General features: G+C 39.7%; 3 protein-coding genes across 7 annotated transcripts in view; 2 read left to right on the top strand and 1 right to left on the bottom strand.

Annotated features, from left to right (window-relative positions):
• The window catches only part of blnk (B cell linker), a 28,202-nt gene extending 26,994 nt beyond the window's left edge, over nucleotides 1-1,208 (top strand). For all 4 annotated transcript variants that reach the window (XM_029449621.1, XM_029449619.1, XM_029449620.1 and 1 more), the window contains one exon: nucleotides 239-1,208. In XM_029449621.1, the coding sequence (XP_029305481.1) occupies nucleotides 239-355 (117 nt within the window). In that variant the 3' untranslated portion in view covers nucleotides 356-1,208. The remainder of the gene's footprint in view (nucleotides 1-238) is intronic.
• A 233-nt stretch (nucleotides 1,209-1,441) lies between these two features.
• On the bottom strand, nucleotides 1,442-8,289 carry znf518a (zinc finger protein 518A). Of its 2 annotated transcripts, none has more exons than XM_029449616.1 (3): nucleotides 8,173-8,289; nucleotides 4,338-6,594; nucleotides 1,442-3,275 (listed from the first exon to the last, which is right to left on the bottom strand). In XM_029449616.1, exons 2-3 carry the CDS (start codon nucleotides 6,571-6,573, stop codon nucleotides 2,614-2,616), a joined length of 2,898 nt encoding a protein of 965 aa, XP_029305476.1. In that variant the 5' UTR covers nucleotides 6,574-6,594; nucleotides 8,173-8,289; the 3' UTR covers nucleotides 1,442-2,613. The 2 variants fall into 2 exon arrangements, with proteins under 2 accessions (XP_029305476.1, XP_029305477.1); XM_029449617.1 differs by lacking the exon at nucleotides 8,173-8,289 and adding an exon at nucleotides 7,610-7,723.
• A 3,202-nt stretch (nucleotides 8,290-11,491) lies between these two features.
• On the top strand, nucleotides 11,492-18,647 carry ccnj (cyclin J). The gene is made up of 6 exons (XM_029450024.1): nucleotides 11,492-11,673; nucleotides 11,885-11,976; nucleotides 14,450-14,660; nucleotides 14,753-15,052; nucleotides 16,495-16,654; nucleotides 17,628-18,647. The coding sequence occupies exons 2-6, from the start codon at nucleotides 11,908-11,910 to the stop codon at nucleotides 17,980-17,982; spliced, it is 1,095 nt and encodes a 364-aa protein (XP_029305884.1). The 5' UTR covers nucleotides 11,492-11,673; nucleotides 11,885-11,907; the 3' UTR covers nucleotides 17,983-18,647.
• The last annotated feature ends 9,164 nt before the right edge of the window (nucleotides 18,648-27,811 follow it).

Raw genomic sequence — 27,811 nt, 5'->3', positions numbered from 1 at the left:
CACACACTCAATGCAAGTGAATAAAATGTACAAAAGTTCTCCAATGGTAGAAGATGCACGGCTCTGTTTAACTTTTATAAATTATTACACTTACTCATTAATAATGAACCAAACTTTTAATATAATTTAAAATGATAACCAGGAAACTGTAAAAATCTTTATCTCATTAACCTGATTTGGTGATTTCAAAGACATTTAAACTTTTCATTGGAACGTCATCGTCCTTCTCTCTTCGCAGTATTTCAGCAGCGTCTCCCACATCATCGAGAACCACCAGAGGAATGCTCTGATGCTGATTGACAGCCAGAGTTACAGCAAGGACGCCACCAAACTGTGCTTCCCTGTGACGCCCTAGATGACCCTCGTCAAGGGAACAGAGTGCATTCCAAACCTGCGGTTTACTGTCAGCCTACTGTTTACAGAAGTCATTGTGTGACGCTTCTCTCCTCCCAGTGTTAAAAGAATATTTAACACACAAAATGACCTTCTGTATATCAATTACTCAGCCCGTGTTAATTGAATTCTTGCAAGAAAACCTTTCTCGCATGTGAAGGAAGAATCCACAAACGAGAAACGTTTTGATGAATTGAAGTACATGGAGGCAGCAAAACTGTATCAGAACATCTGTTTACAAACTCTCACACAACTCGTGCAGCATAAGTCTCATTTATCCAGTCGTGTGCTCACTACTTCAGAAACACATGCATTTTTAATAAATCTTTACTATTCACTTTTTATTTATAACACCGCATGTGAATGAGTTTTAAATCGAGTTTGTAAACGGATGTTAGTGTTGCTGTTGTAAATGTCCTCCAGTTACTTCAATACATCAGGACTTTCTGTGCAAAAAACTGTTTTCTTCATGAACGCAAGGTAACACAGGGAGTAATTGATCTACAGTACAAATGGTCCTTTGGGGAGTGAAGTATTCCTTTGATATGGAGTCTTTTCAACAGGATTGCGCGCTGGATTTGTCTACATTGCTGACTCAATGACTTAAACTGATGTTTTATGAAGATGTTTTTTTAAATGCTCGGTCAGTAAACATTGTATTAAAAATGAATGCAAGGAATGAGACATTGTTGCAGTAGCTGAAGGGAGCAGGTACACAGATCATTTGTTTATGACTGCAATGCTTTGGGGAGCCAAAAATACAAGGTTGTATATTTTCCTTTTTTTTAATAAAACTCTTTTGTGTTGTATAATAACTCAGCTCACATCTTTCAGTCATGACAAAATGCCACCAGGGATTGACAAACTGGTTCATTTATTGTCTGGTCAACACGTAACGCTATCATACTCATGCACATTTATTGCATAACAAGAATTCCTAGGCACTTGGTGAAAACTCTCAGGCAATATTTTACAGTACCTCTATCTGGACTATATACAATTATAAATCTTTTATCTAGATTGAAAAAAAAAAAAAAAAAAAAAAAAAAAAAGATATATATACAGTGAGTTACTGACACTGATGTGTGCACTCCAGAAATACATGCACAATATCAGTATCTCAGACACTCTCTCTCTCTCTCTCTCTCTCACACACTCTCACACTCTCACACTCACACACTCTCTCACACTCACTCACACACCTTGCTGTGAACACTCAGGGACCATGGCTGCATAGGGAAATGTTGAGCCACAGCAAGACACTGGTTGAGATTGTCAAAAGCTTAGGTCTGATAAGGGTGAGGTAATGGGAAATATAAATCCTCCTTTCATAGTGCAATTAAAAGATGAATGATTAATCATTCAAGTCAAAAGAGGAAATTCATTGAGGAAAAAAAAAATATGATCAAATCATCTCGGCCTCTTGAATCCTGATTTTTGATAGTATTCCACTGACATCATAAAACATTACTTTTTTTTAAATTGATGGTGTCTTTAGGGACACCTGCTTCCACTGAATGATCGCATGGAAACATACCTCTTACAGATACTAATATTTGAACACAATTTGGAGTTTCTACAAACATTTTACAAGTACACCGATTCTTCCAATGGCCAAAAACAAAAAGCATAAAGAAAAGCAAATAAAGGCTAAGAGTCATAAATAAATGTTGAATAAAACAGCTTATTGGCTTTTTTTTTCTGCTTTTTTTAAAACACAGTTTTGGTATATCTGAGTAAATTGTGGGTCTCCGCATCTCATTCCAAAAACATAAATATGATAGCTACCGCACTGTAGAGCCTACCCGTACATTAACTGATTCATAAAATTCAGATGGTATGGCAAATGTTACAGTGTTCTATAAAATATTCCATATAACAGTGTACTTAAATCACCTTAAATAAAGCTATTGCGTAGACAAAAAAACAACGATACAAAAAGGACTAAATTATCTACACCACATCATTGTGGCTTTACAAACAATCACTAATGTACAAAGAGTTTGTATCGAGCGACTCCGAGAGAGACAATAGGTAAATGTTTACCCTGAGAATGTGATCCGATTCTCCTCAAAACCAACCAAACATAATTAAGACTTTAAAAATAACGGAGGAGACTAGCTATCACTGTTTCCATTGTCGTTTTGTCGTATTGCAAAGTCATCCTTTTTCCAGACATTTCTTTGTTTTTCATCCAGTGTGTGCGACATTTAAGAGTTTTCACAGTTTGGCCTTTTCCCACTCCGTCAGATGCCTCTGCCGATGGACCATCCACATTTTCCGACATGCGAAGACCCTGCCGCAAAACCAGCAGCGAAACTTTGTCGGAACGTCCCTGCTGGGAGAGACGCCCCCGACTACTTCGTACTTTTTCCTACTCAACCTACGGAGTTTCAATTTCAGCATAAATCTCTCCTGTACAGAGTTCTTCGCGTGCCCCGCACAATCAGGTTGGGCGTCCGTCTCAGGGACATCACCGTCCATGGCTGCGAGAGCGCTCACAGTTCTCCGTGACAGTACGACCTTCTGCACCTCCCCTCTGTACCTATTGATGACCTCCATGATCCTGGCGACCTCTGGGATGTCAGCGTCTGGATGATTTAGCACCACGACAGGCTGGTCTCCATCTGGACGCTTCACCAACTGAGATGGATTTATGGCTACTAACTTCAGGGTTCTCTCCAGGTTCTTTGGGAGCGGCTGCCACGGACGCCCAGAGGCTGCTGAGGGCTCCTGTTGGATTGCGTTCCCTGTGGGCGAGTGGATGTTTCTGAGGAGCCCTGGGCAGGAGTCAGCAGGCACTTCCCCGTCTCTCTCCTCAACACTCTGCTCACTGTGCTCTGAAGAGAAAGCACAGCTTACATCTTCAGAGTTGACTTTATCTGCAAGACAAAAGATGAAAATACTCATTTAAAAAGACAGGTTTGGTATTGCTCTTGGTTGTGAAATAGGGATGGGACGTATAGGATGGTTTTTATAAGGGTGTCGCAATTTTGATTTGAAATCAATTGAAATGAGCTTTCAATTTCGGTAACGGAAACCAAAAGCAGGATCTGTCATTCACTCAGCTTTTTTTTTTTTCTCCACCACCTCCTACTTGCGCTTGTCTGAAGAAGAAAAAAAAAACACCTTAAAAAAGGCGACAGCTGCACTTTCCGAGATATCACAGCCACGGCCGGAGTTGGAGATGACAGAGAAACAACAAGTATTGGGAAATCCTCCTGCTTCCCCCCATCTCCACTTAATCGAGATGGCAGGAGGGTTCCTTCCATCTAGTGGCTCTACTTTTTGTGTTCAACAGTTTGCTCCAAACTGACTAGTGAAATAAGTTATTGTAATTGCATTTAAAATCAATTATTTAACATTTGAACATATGGCCTTAGTGTGGTACATCACAAACAAATGACTTATTATTTCAGGCTTCATACGGCATCTTTTAAAAGAAGAATTTGAAAATGTAGATGACAGTTATAAAGGGCATAAAACCAATGATCTGTACAGCCTTCAGTGGTGAAAGGAATACATTTTCAATCGAAAAATCTAAATGTGAATTTGGAGAATTGTGACACCCCTATTTATTTATCCTTTATTTATGCAGGGGAGCCTTATGATTTACAATTGTTTCATTGATTTTACCTAAAAAGGATGTTCTCAAAAAAGAAAATCCAATCTGTGAAGCAATAAAAATATGTTTCTTAACTAAATGTAAGGGGAAGTGATTTCAGTATGTTTTAGTGCCACTTTAGGATTATCAGCATCATTTGATGATTATCCAGGAAATTTTGCGAATTGCAATTATTTTGGCCGGATAATGGTGACATGAAATGTTCATATCGTCCCATGCCTATTGCGAAATTTAAACTGAACATTCAAAGAAAAATGACATAGCATGTTAAATCCTTAACCACTATTGTCTGTGTGGAAACTATAATTTTCCGTCTTACCCTGTGCTGTAATAACGGGTTGGGAAACAGGGGAAGACTTGGTGGAACTGCTATGAGGAGTCACTCCCTCAGCGGCTGAACTCAGCTCATCCTCTGACACACGGTGGCCCGTGCCTGATGTTTGGAGTGGTGTGATCTCGGGGCACATCTCTACTTCAGTCCCAGCTGCACCGTTTGCCCGGCCCGTCTCACAAGCTGAACTGCTCTCGTCCACTTCTGCTTCCAGGAGCTGCCGTGACTTCTCTGAGTCATCTCGCATTTCTTGATGCGTCGACGGCAAGCCTCCGAGCTTGACCGGCGTTTTTCCGTCCATAGTTTTAGAGCCCAGTGCGTCTGCGGGACAAGTGAGGGTCAGTTCTTCTCCTGGCTTTGACTGTGGACGTGAAGTGACGGCTTCAGAGGAGTCGTCCGGATCGGTCTCCGAAGCTTTGGTCCATTTCTTCTGGTGTGCTTCTGTTAGCGGTGTGTTTTGGAGAAGCTCTGGCGTCTCCTCCAATGTTGCATGAGGGCTTGGCAGTCCATGACAGTCGTCCGTCAGAACACCTCCTGATGGAGACAAAGAGCTCTGCGTCACCCACTGCTTTTCCTTCACTGGGTTCTTCTTCAGCACTATCTTTAAGGCCAGTCCTGACGAGCGTTTAGCCGCTCTTTTAGATCTGGCCCTTCTTTTTCGTCTTCGCCTGTTATTTTTTGGTACAACTTTATGAAAGGATGTCTGCTCTTCGCTCTCATTTGTCATCTTCAGCTCACTAGAGATATTAATCCCATCCTCGTGCATAGGCTCCTCAGATTCTTTACTGTGCTCCTCGACTTCCTGATCAGTCTTTAGTTCCTGATTCTCTCTGTTTTCCTGCATTTGAGCACAGTCCGATGGCTCGCTCTTGGCTGGCATTGAGATGTCACTGAGTTTGGTTTCAGTCTGTGGACAAGGTGATGGATCGCTCGAATTTGAGTGACATCCATTTTGGTCAACAACGCGACGAGCGTCAGTAGGAGCACTTTCAGGGGAAACACTTTCCTTGTCTGATGAGGTCATCATTTTCAACCTCTTTCCGTAGTTAGCACTGTTCTGAGCCACAGTTATCTTGTTGTTGACGGTAAGGACGGTGAGATCCGTCGAGTTCGACACAATGCCGTTCTCTGACTTCGGGTGAAGATTCATATCTTGTGGGACATTTGACAAAACGGTTTTAAGGGCCTTGGTCCATTTCTGGTCGCTAGTTTCTCCAGCAACAGATTTCATCAAAAACTGTTGAGTCTCCTCCAGTGTTGTTTGTGGATCTGACAGATGGCAGTATTTATCCAGGAACTCTCTCCCTGGCAGAGACAGGCAGTCCTGTGTCAGCCAACACATTTCCCTAACTGCACTTCTCGTTAATCTCGGCTTCATTTTTGGGATTGGGTCATTTGGTTTCATTGCTATGGGACAAACCTCCTCCTTATTCTTCTTCTTCCTCCTCTGATTACCATTCTGGCAAACATGGACAGCTTTAACGTGCTTAGTAAGCAACCATTTCTGAGATGCCTCATAGCTACAGTGCTGACAATGTAAAGTTTGAGCGTTTGCTTTAGGCCCAAACTTATTCTTGCCCTTTGTGCGCAGCAAGAGTTTCTTAGCTCCCTCCAGGCCCAAATTATGTGTGTACATGTGCTCTAAAAATACTCGAACTTCACCTGTGGAGAATTTCTGACACATTTCACAAGAATATTTGCCATTTTGGCAGTGATGCATAGTCAGGTGTGCACTGAATTCAGGCCATGTGCGCTGAACGTTGTCATTACAAATGTTGCAACTAGAAAAAGTGTCCTTGTGGCTTAAAAGATGAACCTGAAGGTAGGAGAACTCATGCGTACTGAAAGTACACGTATGACAGGAAAAAACAGGCGGGCTCCCTCTGTGGTCTTCCTCAAAGTGTTTCACTAAGTCTTTGGGAACATATTCCAAGTTGTCCCTACATTGAGAGCATGTGAACCTGAGTGTGTTTCCACTTTCGTTAATCCTGCGCTGGCCCTGCTGTGCTTCTGGGGGGGGGGGTTTTGATGAAGGCCACACTGTGCTTTGCTCCCACTCCTCTGCTATCTTCTTTGGTCCATGCTTATCTTCACTTTGCATAGTTGGGGGCTGAACGACAGTCTTCCTGAGATGGAGCCGTTTGTGCCAATCTCTATTCTTCTTGTTGACACGCCGTTTATTATCTCCTCTGGAGGTAACTGCGCAAATATCCCCCGAATCCATGGTTTTTTTTCCTTCAGGTTTCTGAAAGTGCAGAAAAAAACAAAAAATCATCAACAAAAACAAATACAGCTTCAGGGCCTATGCAACAAATAAAAAGAGTGTTTTGTTTTTTTAAATAGGCGTGTTATATAATGCTTTGAAAAGAACATGTGTGCGTGTTGAGACCAGCATTGCCAGATGTACGATAATTATCATATTTGTCAGATCATTTTGCAGTTGTTGGTTTTCGTCTGCGTTGTCTCATATTAATGAAAGCAAAATACAGCTCCAGTGTCTGTGTTTATGCAGCTCTTCTCACATGACCCCTTTTCATGCTTGATGAACGTCACTGAAGCAAGTTTGCACTAGAGATAGCCATTTCATAGCATCGACAGCCTATTTTAAATTATATATATATATATATATATATATATATATATATATATATATATATATATATATATATATATATATATATATATATACACACACACACACATATGTGGGTTGATTTAAAGCCGTGTCAAAGAGTTGTAAAATTACAAATGAATGCCCCTTTGTTTTCGTGGCTGTATTACGTTAGGTTTCTTTATTTGAACAGGGACAGTGCACAAAGAACATTGATGCCATATAAAAACAAAAAGGAGAGATGTACCAGGTTATATCAAATTGCTTTTTACCAGCCCAGAGTCCCTGGGCAGCTAGGTATAAAATAAAAATAGTAAAAAATATATAAGACATTATAAGATTACAAGATTAGATTAGGTGGTTAGGACTCGAATACGATAATTATCCTCAAAAACATAATTTTTGGTACTATAGTTTAATACTTCCCATCTGGTTGAGACTGCTGTTTCATCATTTCACAGTAAACCTATAAAAAGAAGCTGCATATACAGTTTGACTCTGCATGTTATTAATGTTAAGTCCACCTGTTGCTGGCTATGGTTCAAAATGCCTATGCATGGACATTAGGCCTCATTCATCACCTCAGATCAGGTATAAAACAACAAATTCTTATCAGCCCCCAGGTGCAGGAAACTGCACTTTAACTCACCTGCCGACACAATCATTGTGAACTGTGAATAGTTAAGCTAAATGCGCTATGGTGGGAGGCGATATTAAAACCTCCTAAAAACTAACCAATACACCAATAAAAGGACAGGAAAAGCTCGATGTAGCACTTCTTGGTAGCAGATTAATCGGTGAATCGTGCGGCCATTGTTGTGCAGTTTGACTTGACCACAACAAAGTGATGAGACTGCCTTTGTAACGAGCAACGACCGCCTTGGGAATTGTGAAGTTACCATAAAACTATCCCACTGTAATGCCATTAGAACCGTGTACCTTTCACGTGAAAACCCCCGTTGTTATTAACCATCTGAGCTAGCGGTTATAACGTTTTCTGAAATAGCGTTTGAGTGTTTTAAAGTAACGTGACGCGACGAGAGCTTACAAAGACGAAATAACTTGAAGAATAAAAAGCGTGGCAACAAAGTTACGCAAGACTCATTTGTTTTTTTTAAACCTCGCATGAAGTTATCGCTGCAGTTAAACCTACCGGGTGCTATCGATAAAACATAAAACTGTACTAGTGTGTGTAGTTGTCTCGGTTTTTACCTTTTCTTTTGTGGAGAGCTTGACAGCTCAGCGAGTGGCAGCCATGATGGTTTCATACGGGGATTACAGCCTCTGAGCTGCTTTAGCCTTTAGCCTGGTGCCTCCGACAGAGAGCTGTGCTGTCCCGGGGCCTACATCTCAACACAAACCGAGCGGTTTTAATGCAAACACTGCTCTCACTGCATTAATGTAGTATGTTATTCATATGGTGGTATTTCACTTCTCTCGGTATAAGGTTAAACACCCCCAAAATGGTGTAAATTAACCAAAGTAACATCAACTGGTAGCTACATCCGTCAAATGAATTTAGCAAATTAAAACTGTACCCACAATCCCCGTGTTGCATAGTAGTGCAGGATGGAAAACAATTGGACTTAAATATTCGTACGTGTCATTGTTATACAGTGTATTCTTGTAAATGAACGCTGCCAGGCAAGCAGATAGTTGCCGCCCCCCCTTACTGTATCAGCCCCAGAATTAAGGACAAAATGTTACCACCTCAACAAACGTGAAGTATGAAGATGTTTAGCTATTAAAACATGCTTCAATAACATGTCATTTCTAAAGTAAAAACACACATGTAGGCTATCAGCCAGAACACATGCCACTCAATTACTTTGGTGGTTACAGGCTAGTTACATTGACATTTTAGTGGTCTGATCTTTAGTGAGACTCTTTAACATGAATTTGCTATATATATATATATATATATATATATATATATATATATATGTAACTGTGGTTTTAGTGTCATGTAACAGGTCATTTAAAGATCTTACTTCATGGATTTAAAAATGTCTCATATTGTATTTACTGACTTTTTATGTGTTGAACCAACTTACTATTTCTACTTTACGGCTTCTTTGCCCTAAGGTAGCGAGCATAACTCCTTGACTTTCTTTGTCAGACATGATGATGCATATGAACTCCATTCTTGCTGTGTGACTCTGTATGAATGAGTCTATATCGGCAGTGACCTTTGTGCTGCCAACAACTTGGAACAGAGCCCTCCCAAAACTAAGATGCAAAAGAACACAGCGGTGGCTTGTTCACATTCCTGTGCAACTCAATGGCTGTCAGCTTGCCCTCCACCAAAGCACTGCATGACACCAGGGGGAAGAAAGGCCCTGAAAGGACGGCCACCAGCTCCCTCCAAGCAGGACACTATTTGTTTCCTCTAGGAGACATTTCCACAGAGCAGCTAGCATTACCAATCCTCTTAAGACCCCCTCCCACACACTCACACTCACACACACTCACACACACAATCTCTGGACTGCTCTTTTTTATTATTCAAGCACAACATGGAACCACTATGGTGTCTTTGCACTAGCGCTCCTTGTAGCATATTCATACCTGGCAAATAAAGCTGATTGTAATTAAATGTAATTAGATACCCATTTCAAACGTTATCATCCGATTAAATGGGGATTATCAATGGTTATCGCGACTATTCTAATGCGTCAGACAGGCCAAACTGCATCTACTACATTGTAAAAGTTAAAGTTAAAAACGACACGTAAAACTGAATGAAACATAATGTTTTGAACACAACCAAAACAACTACTTTAGGTTTAGGCAACACAACTACCCCTTTTTTAGGGTTTAGGAAAAGGTCAAGGTTTGGGTTGACACAATCTCGGAACCCATCGACTATCTGACGACAATAATCCTCTGGGGGCAAGTGGCTGTATTTCTAGGGTTCCGGTGTAGCTATCCGGGTTATAAAAAGCTAAATCAGCTTCACATGGACTGTATACCTGCATGCAACCAAAGCTGCTCAAACATGATCAGTCAATACTACTCAGACTACAAGCGTAAATATGAATGCAGAATCTGTTAATAGAGATTAGGGTTAACATAACCACGTTTGTGAAGTGAAAGTGAAACAAAATCCACAACATGTTGATGATTTCACACAGGACGCAAGCACAGGTCTCATCAGCACCCACCCCCACCCTTATGGAGTTTTTCGCTCTTTGTACTACGTCACCTGACTTCTGCCTTTGCTCCTGTCATAATTACTTTGATCGCCAGAACTGAGGTCTTTAATTATACAATGAGTTTTTCCTCTGCGCTAACTGAGGTGTTCGGGTAACCTGCGACATTAGATTAGTTAATTTGCTCTTGAAAAACAGGGAAGCTACTGTAACATTAATGTCACTTAACCTATCTGGGTCAAATTGAACTGTGCTGTGCTGCTGGGGCAAACTGACCCACTTTGAATTTGTACTACAAAAATGACTCAATAAATGTTTTTGTCAACATGAAACTCAACATGCACGTTCAGACTGGTTATAGTAAATATGCCTAAATAATATACGTGATTTCACTTCTTGTACATAGCTAGATGTCAAAAGGGCTCCCACAGTAGAGTGTGGAGTAGAGTGTACACATGCTAACACTCATGCACATGCAAGCATTTTTGTTGCCTTATGTTCAGATTTGCACCATATTCCATACATTTAAGACGCAACACTTATGGATTTGCTTACTGGGGATTTCAGTTTCTTCCAAACTGTTTTGTCACGTTGTACTTCATGAGAGAGAGGGATGAAACTGATACTTTCCCACCAGCATCATGATGAGCTGAGCTGAGGGATGCTCAGGGTGCCTCGGGGCTAATGCAAGAGATCAAGGCAAACAGGGAGAGTGACAGATGGGTTTTCTTAGAATGTTATGTGCTGCAGTAAAATATCAGTTCCCAAAACTGGGCGCGGAACCCCTAGGGAGGCTTAAAAAAAGCTTTAGGAACTACACATGAAAACCTTGTCTGAGTTTATTTCCAGGATACACTATAAGACCCCATCACCAGAGCAACATACTGTTTTGTTTTGTATAAGTCGTGGTCATATATTGTTCTGGAAAACTGGATTCATGTGAATTATAATCGTATAATTCCTTTTTATTAGGTATTGGCTGCATCAGGCCAGTGATTGGATGTTCACATTTACTATACTTACCTGTAATTGGCTGCGTCCTGTGAGCACCAGTCCTGGCAATAGAGTGATGCTTTCATGTACTAATCGGAAACTTTGTATTCACCCTAAAAGTTCACTCATTTATAAATCGGTTATAAATATTCCTGATTAAAAATAAAATTCTACCAAAATGTAGAGAAAATGAATCAGGCGTGTATTACGACGTTTGTACTTGAGTGGTGTAGACAAGATACAACCATAATAAGTTGCGACACTAATATAGCCTTGTAACAAAAAATGTAGTACAAAAGCTGTTTTACCACCAGTTTAGTGTTTTCCACCCTCTAAACGCCACTTTTAGGCTATCTCGGCTTCATTTATGTTGGTTGTCCATGCGCTCTCAAAATGAAAATTGTATTTCCGATAACACATGAACGCAGCAGTAGCGTTTGTTGAACTCGTGCAGAGCCGAACAGCCTCACCAACTACAACAATGAGTGTGAGCAAGCATGTCCGGCTAGTTTGAATTGAAGTTTACTTCAGTGAACTGCCGGTAATATTCACTACATGTGCTTATTGGGTGAGTGTCCACTCTTGAACCGTCAACATCAACAGTTTTTCATTATTAGTGTAGAAAAATACAACCAACGACAGGCAATTGATCACGGTGCCCATTTGAGATCCGCTAACGTGAACAGTTATTCGGCTGTTGCATGACACTTCAGAGAGTTCAGATACTCCAGCACGAAGTATTGGTGGGTTGACCTTGTTTCACATGTTTTACCTTTCAGAGGTTTCCGAAGCGCTGTGTTAAATGGAGCTAGAGGACCAATGGTGGAAAGGACAACTCGCTGCAGATATATACCAGGCGCTACGATACAAAGTGAGTGGGACACTATAACTTGATGGCTGCCAGAATGGACCGATGGGAGCAACTTGATAACTTTAATTATACGTGGGGTTTTTTTTAATCTTGTGTCATGGTTAACTTCTGTGCATAACATCTCGAATCTCATGAAACTGTTGTCTTATTTTATTGGATATCTTTTTATTTTAGGCAGATACCAATTATTAAGCCGATAAAGAAAGTCAGATTTATTGGTATAGTTATTAAAAAAATTAAACATTAACACTTAAAAATAATATAAAAATATATACAGGACTGTCTCAGAAAATTAGAATATTGTGATAAAGTTCTTTATTTTCTGTAATGCAATTAAAAAAACAAATGTCATGCATTCTGGATTCATTACAAATCAACTGAAATATTGCAAGCCTTTTATTATTTTAATATTGCTGATTATGGCTTACAGCTTAAGAAAACTCAAATATCCTATCTCTAAATATTAGAATATCATGAAAAAGTATACTAGTAGGGTGTTCAACGAATCACTTGAATCGTCTAATTAACTCGAAACACCTGCAAGGGTTTCCTGAGCCTTGAAAAACACTCAGCTTGGTTCAGTAAACTAAATCACAAGTATGGGGAAGACTGCTGATCTGACTGCTGTCCAGAGGACCATCATTGACACCCTCCATCAGGAGGGTAAGACACAAAAAGAAATGTCTCAAAGAGCAAGCTGTTCACAGAGTGCAGTTTCAAAGCACATCCACAAAAAGTCTGTTGGAAGGGGGAAATGTGGCAGGAAACGCTGCACAACCAAGAGAGATGACCGCAGCCTTAACAGCATTGTGAAGAAGAGTCGCTTCCAGAATTTGGGGGAGCTTCAAAGACAGTGGACTGAAGCTGGAGTCATCAAAAGCCACTGTTCACAGACGTGTCCGGGAAATGGGCTACAATAGCCGTATTCCCATGGTCAAGCCACTTCTGAACTCAAGACAACGGAAGAAGCGTCTGACTTGGACTATGGAAAAGAAGCACTGGACAGTTGCAGAGTGGTCCAAAGTCCTCTTTTCAGACGAAAGCAAGTTTTATATTTCATTTGGAAGTCAAGGCGCCAGAGTCTGGAGAAAGGCTGGAGAGGAGCAAAATCCAAGTTGCTTGAAATCCAGTGTGAAGTTCCCACAGTCAGCGATGGTTTGGGGAGCCATGTCAGCTGCTGGTGTTGGTCCACTGTGTTTCATCAAGCCCAGAGTAAATGCAGCTGTGTACCAAGAGATTTTAGAGCACTACATGCTTCCGTCTGCTGAAAAGCTCTATGGAGATGAGGAATTCATTTTCCAGCATGATCTGGCACCTGCCCACAGTGCCAAAACCACCAGTAACTGGTGTACTGACCATGGCATTACTGTCCTCGATTGGCCTGCCAATTCCCCTGACCTGAACCCCATAGAGAATATGTGGGGTATTGTGAAGAAGAAGCTGAAAGACACCAGACCCAACAATGCTAATGAGCTAAAGGCCGCTATTGAAGCATCCTGGGCATCCATAATACCTCAGCAATACCACAGGCTGATTGCCTCCATGCCACGCCGCATTGATGCAGTAATCCGTGCAAAAGGATTCCCAACCAAGTACTGAGTGCATTAATGGACATTTTCAAATGTTTGATTTTGTTTTGCTGTTATAAATCTTTTTTTTTTACTTGGTCTGAGGAACTATTCTAATTTTTTGAGATAGGATTTTTGAGTTTTCTTAAGCTGTAAGCCATAATCAGCAATATTAAAATAATAAAAGGCTTGCAATATTTCAGTTGATTTGTAATGAATCCAGAATGCATGACATTTTTGTTTTTTTAATTGCATTACAGAAAATAAAGAACTTTATCACAATATTCTAATTTTCTGAGACAGTCCTGTATATATCGTGATTATTATAATTATTGTAAATAGTAATATAGTAGTTTTTATACATTTTACAAATGTAGTGAAGACATTGTTTCTGTATTATGTCAAGCACATTTTGGTGATTCCACTAGGGCTGCAACAAACTATTATTTTCATTAACAATTATCTACCAATAATTTTCTTGATTAACCATTTGCTCTATAAAATTTCATAAAATAGTGAAAAATAACCATCCCAGTTTAGTCCAAGGTGTTTACTTAATCTTTGTTTTGCTAGTTTAAAACCCAAAGATATTTTCTCAAATATATTTTTTTAAGCTCCATATTTGAGGGGCTGAAAACAGCATTTTCTGCCATTTTTTCCAGAAAACATACATAAACAATTATACAATTATTGAAATAGTTGCTGATTTATTTTGCTGTCAATCGACTAATCGATTAGTTGACTAATCGTTGCCGATCTAGTATCTGCCCAGACAAATTTATCAGTCTAGTTCTACTGTGTGATTAGTGTATATTTTTGCAAATATGTACATAGTATTAGTATTGCAACCAATGAAAACCAAAATGAAATTTAGTGACCATAAAGTCTAATATGTCGTCTAACAGGAGCTCAAGTTGCCTTCCTACAAAGGCCAGTCTCCTCAGATCAACTTGAGACGATACTTTGCAGACCTCATAGCCATCGTCAGCAACCGCTTCAGGCTGTGTACGGCAGCCCGACACCTGGCCGTCTACCTTCTGGACCTCTTCATGGACCGCTATGATGTCACGGTGCAGCAGCTTCACATGGTCTCGCTCTCATGTCTTCTTTTGGCCAGTAAGTTTGTAGCAGACCTCCCGCTCCAGCACGTGACTGTTTTCTGGTTTCTGCATGGTGTGATGATTTTGCACTGATCTTGCTCATTGCAGGTAAATTTGAGGAAAGGGAGGATCGGGTGCCCAAGCTGGAGACCCTGAACAGCCTGGGCTGCATGAGCTCCATGAACCTGGTGCTGACCAAGCAGGGCTTACTTCACATGGAGCTGCTCCTGCTGGAAACCTTCCAGTGGAACTTGTACCTCCCTACAGCCGCTCATTTCATAGAATACTACCTGTCTATTGCCGTCCATGAGGGAGACCTCCATGATGGCTGGCCAATGACATGCCTGGAGAAGACCAAACTATACATGGCCAAGTATGCTGATTACTTCCTTGAGGTTTCCTTGCAAGGTAAGTTGCATTTCATGAGGTATTTGGACCTCTTGGGGCCCGATCAAACAGAGATGTTCTTATCAGCCTTGGGATGCTTTTTGTAATTGTTTTCAGAGTTTTTTTGCTGCTTTTGCGTTGCTGAGCACCTCACGTTTATACGCTCTTTAAGCACAATTTCATTGGCATTTTCCCCTCGTCCAATCAGATTGATTTAGAGGCGGGCCTTCTGTGGTGACGTTAGCAACTGTAGTTAGCGTGATCTGAATAGATAACAGCAGGCCTGGAGGTAAATTAGTGTATTAATTAATTTAAAATGCGCTTTAGTCTGATCAGTCTCACGGATGGCTTTCAATGTGGGATCAGATGCCCTACGGGGTACTTTCCTAAAGCGTTCTCCAAAATTGGAGAAAAAGTTCAGTTTCACTCAATTTTATATAAGAATGAATGATGCAGATGTGAGATTGTATACAAATGACATGGGTTTGACTCTCATCTACCGACATACTGTAATGAAACGAAACAGCCGAGTTACTTTAGTAATAGACTGCTCTACAAAGAAAGAGAGCCGTAACTGCAGAAGCTGTGAAGTTCACAGAAAGGGATGGAAGTTTTCAGGCCAGCTGGTGGCAACGGACAAAACGTGTTGTAATGCCTTCATTTCATTCCTTTTTAGGCTGCTTATTTTAAGCAAAAGCAAAGACGTCCTTTTCATATTCCTCAGAGAATGCAAGTAGAAAAAATGCAGCGAAAGTTTTATTTTTTTGTTCGTTGTAAGATGATGTATATACTTTATTGTCCCCAATGGGACATTTTGATGGGGCATAGTGCTGCACACAGTTGCAATCGACAATACTAAACATAGTCAACTAGACGGTACAGTTGTACGCCTAAGATATTATAAATATAATGAATTCAAATACAATATAATACATTTAAATGTGTGACTTCAAGTTAGCTTGACCACAACATATCACATGAATTCCACGGGAAAAGAAAAGCTAAGATGGCATTTTGCTGCTACTCTGCTAAGGTAATTAGCTTTAGCGGGGGTTTAGCTAGCTTTATATTCTCTCATGATTGGATATGGTTATGTGGAACTTAGCAAGATGTTGGTTCACCAAAATTTATATGTTTTTGATTTTTGGTTGATAGCTACGGAGAAACCAACAAGCGGATGTAGCTTTAGCTTTAGCTCAGGCTAGCTGTATCATCTCACTTGATGTAGCACTCTTGTCTTTCTGTGGCAGGAAGTGTGACTGCAGCTTTGACAGGCCAAACATTTTAGATGCGGTTTTCGTGAAAATGTTTGGTCATGATAATATTGTAACAAACATCAAAAGTGTTAGATTCTGGCAATAACTTATTTTGACCAAATACTAAGTTACTCTGTTATAGCGTGTAGAGCAGGACAGCTCTTCGCTGTGTTTGCTGATGGTTTGCTGTTTTCTTTCTTCCCTTAGATCATGTGTTTTTGTGTTTTGCCCCCTCACTGGTGTCTGCTGCGTGTGTGGCTACCTCCCGCCTCATCCTGCACCTGTCTCCGACATGGCCCCCCCGACTGCAGCGCCTCACAGGCTACACGTGGGACAACCTGGTCCCATGTGCCGAGAAACTACTCATGTGCGTATCTGTCCGAAACATCACAAACATGCTCATGCTGGCTAATAAAAAAGAAAGATACTGACTTTTAAGGCTATGTACGATATATATTTTCTTTATATAAATACCTGCATAATTCAACCCTTTTGGATGATTCAACCTGACTTATTGAATGAATGTGAAATTGTTCACCGGAACGTTTTCCAACCTCAACACGTGTAACTTCTTTCGTGCTCTCCAGGCTCTTTCCCTGCTTCCCTTCAGATACAGAAGCACACGGCCCATATGCACATCTATGCTCATACACTACACACACTTGCTCGGTGGAGTGTGAGAGCCACGGAAAAAGCGAAAGGTCAAAGCGAGGGTCATGCCGGCGGCTTAAAAAATTGACGTGACAATTAATATTTGTACTCTATGTTCTCGATATGGTCATTTACTACATCCCACATAGGACAAGCTGTAAGAGAGTGCTGCTGGGATTCTTCAGGCCAACCCAGAAGTCCTGGTTCCGTTGACTTTTGGATTATTGCAGAAGGTTAAAGGTGGACTAGTGTCTGATTTAGCCATTTGTTAGCGACCACATTTTTTACCATGAGTAAAAGCTTTAAAATTCATGAGTGGGTTAGTTACTGACGTATTTTATGTCGTAGAACAAAATGTTAAAATCTCTTAAGCTTGTTTTAACCGCAAACCTTATTTTATTTTACTCTAACTAAAAACCCATTAAAAAAACATTGACTTTCGGAAGAGGGAACCTGAAGTGCAACATGGCGAACTAGTTTCCATTTTAGGAGTCATTCCTGCAGTGCTCTATACATCGAGTAAGTTCATTATATACTGTATAGCCCACCCCTACTTTAATGCTGCCACATTATACAAGGACAATAGGATCTCATAGGATAGTCACGCTCCACATTCAACTTAATGCTTACCTTGCAGCTCTAAATCTTTTATCTGATCAGCAGTGCATCTCTTTGTTCCTTTTTTCTAGTGCACATGACAGTGACGTCAAAGAGGCCAACAAGCAGAAGTGCCAGCAGCCCGGCCAGCAGCAGCAGCAGCAGCAGCAGGGCCAGACGGTGTACCACGGTTCAGGCCAGACAGCCACTGCGGCCCAGTACCTGCACCGGCCCAGCGTGCAGTATCCCCAGCAGGCTCCGCAGCCGGGCCTGGCCCCTAACCACAGGCCTGCCTCCTACCTCAGCCACTCCACCGCCGGCCTGCAGGCTCCCAACGGCAACACCCAGACCATCTCTGCCTCACAGGATCAGAAGTCCAGCATTCCCAACAGGGCTTACCAAGTCAGCATGCACTACACCTGCGCTGCTCCGTGCTTCGACAGATGATGGATTTTCAAGATGGGGGAGGAAGAGATGTGATGTGTTTCGCTTGAACGTGGCAGAATACACTGAAGGAAAAAAAGGTGTTTTTAATTTGGAGAGACTTGATAAGATTGGTACAGCACTTTGAACCATTGCGTATGCAAATGCGCAGTATGCATACTCTGTTTACTCTGTTTAATTTTCTGTGGAGAACCTGCATTAGGATTCTTCTCTTTTTTTGTTGAGATATCAGGTATGAATGTTGTTGTGAGGTGGCTAGAGGCAGAGTTTGCACCACTGTACCCACTAGTGTCACTGTATAATTTAGCTAGAGACCAAAAGTCTTGTATTTATTTGAGCCAAATTACCTCAGAAGTATTGAATGTACAAATATTTTGTGCCTGAAGCCTTTAAGTTAAGGGCAGTTACAAAAAGGGACTTTTGTTAGTTTGTGGTTGATATTGGAGAGCACAGTTTGTGTAGGTGTTACCCTCGAACGATTTCTTTCTTTCTTTTTTTGATGTTTAATTTGTAAAACTAAGGGAGAAAAAAAAAAGTCCTCTAGATGTCACAATTTATTTGTAGAGAAAATTGTTGCTCCTCTGTACAAAGAGGATTTCAGTCAGTGCTGTGCACTTCTATGATAATAGTTTTAAATAAAATACAAATATGTGTTAGTTGAACTGAGATTAGTTTGTCCTGTTGATTTCTTTACCTCAAAAGGAGTTCTGGTTTGAAATAATAATAATAATAATAACAAATTGTATTTATAAAGTGCCTTTCAAAGCTAAAATCTATCTCAAGGCGCTAAATGGTCTCATATAACTTATCGCTCTATTAGCTTTCTTAGACATGGCTGATTGAGTACACATCTATATACATATATAGATGCAATGCATCATAAATGACATCTGAAAGGAAAATATTGCCATTGACGGTTTATGTCCAGTGACATGGCAGTCCACAGTCTGCAGAGGGCAGTGTGATGCTTCTCATCTCTGGCTTCACTGCTCTCTTATGTTCTGGCTGTCTTCCTAAGAAGAACAACAATAAATCTTGTATTCTCTGGACTGAAGAACATCATAAAACATGCCTGCAGTGTGCGTATTTCAACATTTATCTTATGTATTCAGGATTCAGCCTCTTTAAAATCCCCAAAAAAGCCTCAGTTCTCTGGTGGTTAAAGAAAGGTCCATCCATCCATCCATCCATCCATCGTCTACCGCTTATCCGGGATCGGGTCGCGGGGGCAGCAGCTCCAGTAAGGAACCCCAATCTTCCCTTCTCCGGGCCACATCCTCCAGCTCCGACTGGGGGATACTGAGGCGTTCCCAGGCCAGTGAGGAGATATAATCTCTCCACCGAGTCCTGGGTCTTCCCCGGGGTCTCCTCCCAGCTGGACGTGCCTGGAACACCTCCCTAGGGAGGCGCCCAGGTGGCATCCTTACTAGATGCCCGAACCACCTCAACTGGCTCCTTTCAACGTAAAGGAGCAGCGGCTCTACTCCGAGTCTCTCACGGATGGCTGAGCTTCTCACCCTATCTCTAAGGGAGACGCCAGCCACCCGTCTGAGAAAACCCATTTCGGCCGCTTGTACCCGTGATCTCGTTCTTTCGGTCATGACCCAGCCTTCATGACCATAGGTGAGGGTAGGAAAGAAGATCGACCACTCGTTGTAAATTTGAATCCATTTACAGGAACTTAATTTCCTGCACATGTCCAAAAAAATGATCTAACAAACTTTCTATAACTATAATAACTTTGTTCTTCTCCCCTAAATTTATTTTGTTTGGTAATTAGCCTGATCACATGTTTTTCTTCTGAGGCCGCTCTTGGTCCCAGGGTAGGTAGGGAGGAACAAGAGTTGGGTGCAGTGCAGGGTAATGTCTGTTAATTTTCTATGCCTGTGTATATGTTTATATAAATGCAAAACTTCTTAAAAGTCCTATATAAAGGGGTCTTAAAGAGACGGGCGCTAAAACGGAGCGTACCAGCCAGAGGGTGATAGTTATATTCAGAATGAGAAATGTGTTTTTTGAACATTAAAGTATGTAAACATGTTCTACTAGAAAACCAAAATACAAGTAGGAACCTGAAAATGAGCATAATATGTCCCCTTTAAACAAATGTATATTCAAAAAAGAGGTCTGTTGTCGTGCACGCATCATTTCTCACAGTTCATCGCGGTATTACATTCATTGCCAGATTCAACCAAGAGTCCGTCCCATAACACACCCTGTTTTCTGGCTTGAACAAAGAATAAGCTAAATATTTATTCTAGTGTACAACATTGTGTACCTCTGAGGTGAACCACATGCCCCAACCCCCCTGGACATCAGAAGACAAAGGAAAACCTTCGAGTCAGTCTTATACTTATATAACATCCAAATGAATTTGTTCCTCCTCCTATCCAACCTTTTGTGCATTGAACTCTGGAGCTGCGACGCGGCTCTACTTTTAAAGAAAGGGGTCTTGATGGATTAAAATTAAAGTCAGTCTCTGCTATAAAACAATGTGGTCAGCTCTGAACAGAAGCAGCACTTTCAAGTGAACCGCTAATGCACTCCTGATTCCTACATGTCACGATGTGGCAGAAATAGCATTTCCGCTCTGGGATTATACACTGCATAACTTCCTGTGGAGGAGGAGGCAGATTGATGAACCTGGTGGTGATGACCTAAGTCTACTCGCTGTTTAGGCTATAAGAGCTACTCCCCCTCCCAAACCTCTGCTGTTCACTGTCTGTGGATATCAGATCAGCTACCAAACCAGTAGGTGGAATAAGATTTATGAAGTCATCCAGGAAGCTTTATTCTAACTGTCTATTGATTCACTGCATCCTCCTGTGTCCGGGTACACACCTTCCTAAATACATATTGGCTCAGTGTTAATCCTTTTGTCAGCCTTTTGACCTCACAAAGACATTTAGTGTGATGCAGGAAAAGCACATTAGACAAGGATGGAGGAAATCAAAAGTAAACTCATTCCACCAGGCATCATGGGTTTAGTATCTCTCTCTCTCTCAATGAGACTAGAAGCATTACATATCAATACCATACAGACTTCTTTGTAAGAAAAAAATCTGAAAAAAAGTCAAATGACTTTCACATTTCTGTGGTTGCTAAAATGTTGTATCTGAAAAACTAAACCGCCAACATATCCGTCTGTTACTCTAAGCGTACTAAAAACATTAACAAGATTTTGCTAATTGTATCGTACATATTCAGAATGTACATGCATGCATGTAATAAACAGTGTGGAGTTAAGCTGATCAGCCCATAGCACAGCCAGCCTCTGGAGCATGGACTTTCAGTAAACTGTCATGGCCGTCACGTTAACTGTCATGGTGGAGTCCAGATAATGATGTGGACTTCGTAAATAATTGGTAGGACTTTCTATGGAACTCCTGGTCTGATTAGGAGAGACGACATTCATCCTACTTTGGAAGGAGCCGATCTCATATCTAGTAACATTATAAAGTTTATTAGTGGAGCTGAATTTCTATCTGAATTTTTATCAAGTTTAGTCCTTAAAACAGATAAAGTAATTATTGTAGGTGACTTTAATATTCATGTGGATGTTGATAGTGACAGCCTTAATAATGCATTTATCACAATATTAGATTCAATTGGGTTCAGTCAAAATGTACATGAACCAACTCACTGTTTAAACCACACTCTGGATCTTGTTCTGGGATATGGTGTTGAAATTGAAAGTTTATCAGTGTGTCCACATAATCCTCTTTTATCAGACCATTTTTTAATAACTTTTGAAGTCCTGTTACTGGACTCCAAGCCAGTAGGCAAAATATCCTACGCTCGATGTTTATCTGAAAGTGCTGTGACTAAATTTAAGGAAGTGATTCCATCAGCACTTAATTCAATACCAGGACTCAATATCAATATAATGGAGGACTCCAATGCTAACTTTAGTCGCTCACAAATTAATCATCTTGTTGATAGCGCTGCAGCCTCACTGCGAATAACACTTGACTCTGTCGCTCCTCTAAAGAAGAAGATCATAAAACAGAGAAAGCAAGCTCTGTGACTTAACCCACAATCTAAACAGCAGTAATGACAGCAGTGGTTTCCTCTAAATTCAGCATCTTAAAAACTAAATAAAATAATGCTATCGGTCAAATTCATCTTTAACTTTGTTTATTGTGCGTTTTGTGTCTATTATGGCAAACGAATCACACTCACAGTAAGAGTGTGGGGAGGTTGACAGAGTCCGTAACCATCAGCGTATAAAAGTGTACAAACATAACAGTTAGGCTACTTTTATTTACATGTTATTAGCATATGTGTCTAATTACCATATTAAAATTTTGTTTTTTAAATATCACCGTTTTCGTCAATATCTGTATATTGCCCTCTACATGAGATATATGAAGATATATGCAAAGAGAAAAACATGTAAACAAATATATCTGAAAAATACAAATGTCACAGAGCTACATCTTTAAAACATAGGTTCTAGGTTTTTCTAATTTTTCTTAATACAATATTCACATACCCATATGTACTGTACAATGAAAAAATATGTGGTGGCTGTAATTGTTCCTCCCATACATACCATGAAGAGATCCTTCATGCCATGGTAAGGGATGTCCACAGCCCTCAAGGGGGTTCTTTGAAATATGAAATTCCTTCTTTGTGTTCCCCCAGACAGTATTTCCTTAACAAACACCAGTTGAAGGACACACAATACAAAACTTTGATCTTGAGAGATGCTAACTCAGACTGCTGAAGCATAATATTATCTTTGAATGAACTTTTGAAAGGAATGAGGACCCCATCTTTTAATCTGGAGTTGGATCACTTCACAGGACAGTAAGGATGATTGTAGCGCTCCTTGTAGTTAACCTTTAAGACATATTGTTTGAAGGGGACATATTATGCCAATTGTCATGTTCATACTTGTATTTTGGGTTTCTATTTTTATGTATTTATATGTTTTATTGTTCAAAAAAGTAATTGTTTTTCTTATACTGTCTGTCTGAATATACCTGTATTCCCCGTCTGTCTAAAACACTCTGTTTTAGCACCTGTCTCTTTAAGTCCTCTTCCCGAAAACGCCCAGTCTGCTGATGGGTCAGTGTTTCCAGGTCTTCCGTATGTGCATTTTTCCATGGAATGAGTGTTTTGATACTTTCACAGTATTTATATAGCTTTGAAATAACAAATACATGAACTCTCACTTTTTATAATATAGGACTGTGGAGACTCTTGTCCACAGTCCTTTACAAGGATGACAGAGAGGAGGTGTAGTGTCGCACACACAGCTTTATTCTCACACAGGTAAGCTTTATATCACAGGCACAGCTGACAGGTCAATCTCCTGTCCGTCACTCTGCTGTCTGCTGCTCTCCAGGCTGCGCTGCGTCGTGGCTGAAGAAGCGTCTCCGTCTCCTCTGGAACCCAGCCTACTGCCAGAGAACAGAACCAGGCCATCACCATGCATTTATTATGTGACTGATTACCTGATTCCGTTCAACTGTCTGGCCTCCAGCTGGGACACTCCTGTCTCTCCCCAGCAGCCGGCGCCCTAACCCCACCCCACTGCCACAAGGACCTTTAAAGTAATTTGACAGAAAAGAAACTACTTTATACTTCTCCTCTACAAAAATTCAGAGGCAACTATTGTACTTTTTACTGCACTACATTTATCTGTCAGCTATAGTTACTTTGAAGATTCAGATCAATAATCCAAAATATAATCAACAAATAATGTATATGTATGTATTATTGTAGGTTAAGATACAACTTAATTGATCCCTTGGTGAAATTCACAAGCTAACTAGCAGTATAGTATATATATATATATATATATATATATATATATATATACATAATAAAAAATAAAAAATTCCTCCTTTACCAGCTGCAACATTAAAGTGATGAACACATTAATGCATCAATAATTCAATAATATACATATATTATTCTGCAATGGGCACTTTTTGTACTTTTAATACATTTTGATGCAAATAATAATGTTTTTGACTAAATCTGGTAAGTCATTGGTTAAAAGTGAATAAGTAAGCAAAGAGGATGAGAAATTATTGTATGTTTTTGGTTTTATATGTCTTTCTCACATGGAAAAATTGTCTGTATACAGTGAACTTGTCAAGCTGTTCTACTATGAAATGAAACGGCTCCTTCAAGGCATGCAGGCGTAAGCTCATATTTCTCTGTCTGTGATCACAAGACAATAACAAGGGCAGATCAGTGTGGGGACTGCTCCAAGGCACACTTTGGTGCGTTGCTGGGTTTCACGTTGCTAGGGCCAAAAGCACACTTTCACATCAAGATCATTTAAAAGACATTTATGACAAAAATATTTGTGTCACCCTAAAACAAATGTGTTCACAACAATAACTTTTAGCTCTCGTACTACCACTACTGCTAGAATATTCAAAATGGTAGCTATATTGTTTGGTTTGATCTTGTATTTATTTTAGACATAGGCAAGAATGAAAAGGTGGAAGAATTCAGCAGATAATTGCAATGACAGGTAATATTTATTTATCATGTAGTCAAATAGTTAGCTATATATGAATAGGCTTTCATGCAGGTTACACTGAATATTAATGATTGAAGCAACTCAATTATCAGGTGTCATATGGAGCGCCAAATATAGATAAATAGGCTAATGATAGAATAAGTAGTCATGTGAATACATATAATACAATACATACAATAAAAGATTAATTTGTGAAATGATTTAAGATATTTAAAAAACTCAAGTCATTATTGCAGAATTCTATTTCATCATTCTTCTTATTTTCATAATTTCATGAAAGAAATGTTTATTTCCAAATGGTCTCTTTTTAAAGCTCTGTTTTCACTTTTATTTCATGTCACTTTTCCTTACAGTAGTGTTGTCACCGCCCTCTCACCTTTCAGCCCCCCTGCCTTTTAAGCTAGCTCAACCCCTGGTACCAGATTTAGCTTGCGCCTGTTAGCTAGAGCAAAAACATGCCACAGTAGTTCTGAATCAACCATCTAGCTGCTGCTGTAAATACACTCAGTACACAGAAACTGACATCTCCTTTCATTTACCTAGCTTAACAAGGCTAAACATGCTACTTAACTAGCTGGATAACTCCACAATTATCTCCTCAACTGTAGTTGACAACTATAGATTTATGGTCTTAATGATATACAACCAAAATCTTTTCTGATGGAGGTCCCTGTAGCAAAATCTTATCATATTAGGGGTCTGTGACCCAATGTGTATCAATTTAGGGGTCATTGACACAAAAAGGTTGAGAACCGCTGCTCTAGCCAACAGGAGCTATCTTTGCGGGAGTGGTAGGCTAATCCAAGCTCAAAAGCTGACTCAGCTGACTCAGCTTATTATCCGTTCATAGTAGCCCATAGTAGCTCAAGTTTAAAAGTGGTTTATCGTCAGTTGCTGTGTAGGCTATTGAGAAGTAAATAAACTCCTGATTGTATTGTGTCACATTTAATGATTATCACATGTACTCGTACACCTCAATCAAAATGTATTATGTATTGTGTCACATTTAATGATTATCACATGTACTCGTCCACCTCAATCAAAATGTATTATTGCACAACATGTATTTCTGCACAAATGTATAATGAGCACTATATTAGTCATGAATGAAGCACTGTAGGTTCTCTTCAAAGAGTTTCAGGTCCACCTCCATCTCGCCACCTACAAGACGGCCCACCAAGGGGCATAACCACGCCAACATGGACCAATGAGGGATGACAACACCCTTCTGTAGAGAATATAGCAAAATGTTTATGATGTTTTTGTACCACTTTCACTTGTACCAACAGACAGCTAACTGGCTCTTTATTGATTCGGACTGTGGACTTGGTGTGTGAAAGTGTCCTCGGCTGAGGGTATTTTTTGACATTGCTGTCACCATCACTTTAAATAAATAAGTATCTTGATCAACTAGAAGTTCACTGGATTCAATTGAAAGACTATCTCAGCGCCCTTTGGGCCTCAAAACCCAACACTATATTTATAGCAGCAGCAAAATATTACTGTTGCTCTACTACACTAACAGGAGCTAAATTTGGTAGCAGTGGTGGTTGAGCTTGCTAGCTTTAGAGAGAAAGAGGCTACGTGATTGGCTGAAAGGTGACATGAAATAAAAGAGTCATTATGAAAAGTGACGTTATGAAATCAAATGTGGCATGAAATAAAAGTGTCATTGGGGGAGAATGCTAATATGAAATAAAAACAGACTTTTGAAAAGGGTATTTTGAAACAAAATGATTGTAATAAAAAAATATATCTAAAATAAATTAGATTTTTTAAATGAATGATGAAATAACATTTACATAATAATGACTTTGAATAATTTGATCAATTATTTCACAAATTGTAGTTTCATTATATATTTTTATCTATATGGTTATTTACTTCATAATGTCTTTATTTATGTTTGTGTTCGTTTATCTAATATTAAGCCCTTTGGGGTTCCATGAGGAAGTAAACTATTATTTAGTGCTTTGGGAGGGTGTCCACTCAAGGATTAAACAAGGATCAAATCAGTCACATTTGTTTCTCTACAGCGGCTAATGCATCCTCCTTCAGATTCATGAGTTCATTACACACAAAGCTCCTAATAAAAATCCCGTTGTCCACCTTCTGAAGGAGGATGAATAAGCCAATTTAATACATTCAGATGATAGATTGCATAAAAGGTTTTGAAAATACAATATTATATCATCGTATCTTTGATTCATTAGCCTTCACTCTGTACAAACGCCAGCATGAGTATGTCATTACCTCAGCAGCGTATTCAAAGGAGATAGTGAGGACTGATATGTCACGACATGTCATAGCAACATTCATGTTTGTGTCTGTATTGATAGACCTGTCTGATCCTCTTTTTTTCTTTTTGTCTGTATTCCTGTTGAGTGATTCAGCTAAAAAAATGTTTAATGTTATCTGGTCACACATTTCAGCTTTGAAATACAATTGCATCATTGCCAGTTCTAAAATACATGTGCTCAATATAAATGTAATTTAGCTTGTGCTGCAAACCGTTAGTTGCACCAAGAATTGGACGGCTTTGCTAATTTTCTCCAATACTCTGATGCTGTACTGAGCAAACATATGCTCCATGCTGAAAGTAGAGTGGTGGTTGACAATAAGCCCAGCTATGTTCAGGTCAAGCTGCTACATCTCACTGCAGTCTATATTGAACATATACATAAATACATTTTTAAGTATCAAGCAGTTATGATACAACCACCTTCTAAAGAATTCTCCCTTTAAATTACCATGTTTCACTTGCACTTCTTTTGTTGGTTTTAAATATAAGAAACAAAATGAATAGAAACAACGCAATAGGATTAATCGTATCTGTTTCTAATTTAGAAAATCATATTTATATTTTTATTTCCAGCACCACTTCTTAGAATGTACGTTTTTCACATGAAGTGCTACATGCTGTTTTTAAATTACCTTTCTGCAAATGCTGAGCACTTTATCATACCTGTATATCTTTTTAAATCAATGTGTTTCCTGTTCTTATTCTGTTTTTAAATGTAAAGCCCTCTGAGCTGAGCATGAAAGGTGCTATACAAATACAGTTTATTATTATTATTATTAATATTATATTGATAATGTATTAATGCTACAGTCAAGAAGACTTCCACAGTGCATTGCAGCCTTTTTAGATTCTATACTTTGCATAGCCCCTAAGAGATAAAACAGGATTTACATACTCATATCTGAATGTGAACACACAAAGCACACCAAACTGCACTGCACTGTGCTTATTTTAGACATTGCATAACAATGTTTCATAACCAAAATTCTGAAAACAGACAGGATGCTCATTATGTGATAAAATCA

Source organism: Cottoperca gobio, chromosome 15 (genome assembly GCF_900634415.1).
Source record: "Cottoperca gobio chromosome 15, fCotGob3.1, whole genome shotgun sequence".
NCBI lineage: Eukaryota > Metazoa > Chordata > Actinopteri > Perciformes > Bovichtidae > Cottoperca > Cottoperca gobio.
The sequence above is the reverse complement of the archived record's forward strand: the minus strand, read 5'-3'. Positions and strand labels throughout refer to the sequence as shown.

Coding starts and splice junctions, on each gene's coding strand:
- znf518a (XM_029449616.1), bottom strand. CDS start 6,573: ATGGATTCGGGGGATATTTGCGCAGTTACCTCCAGAGGAGATAATAAA. Junction 3,276..4,337: donor ACCCGTTATTACAGCACAGG/GTAAGACGGAAA, acceptor TTTGTCTTGCAG/ATAAAGTCAACTCTGAAGAT.
- ccnj (XM_029450024.1), top strand. CDS start 11,908: ATGGAGCTAGAGGACCAATGGTGGAAAGGACAACTCGCTGCAGATATA. Junction 15,053..16,494: donor CCTTGAGGTTTCCTTGCAAG/GTAAGTTGCATT, acceptor TTCTTCCCTTAG/ATCATGTGTTTTTGTGTTTT. Junction 16,655..17,627: donor TGTGCCGAGAAACTACTCAT/GTGCGTATCTGT, acceptor CCTTTTTTCTAG/TGCACATGACAGTGACGTCA.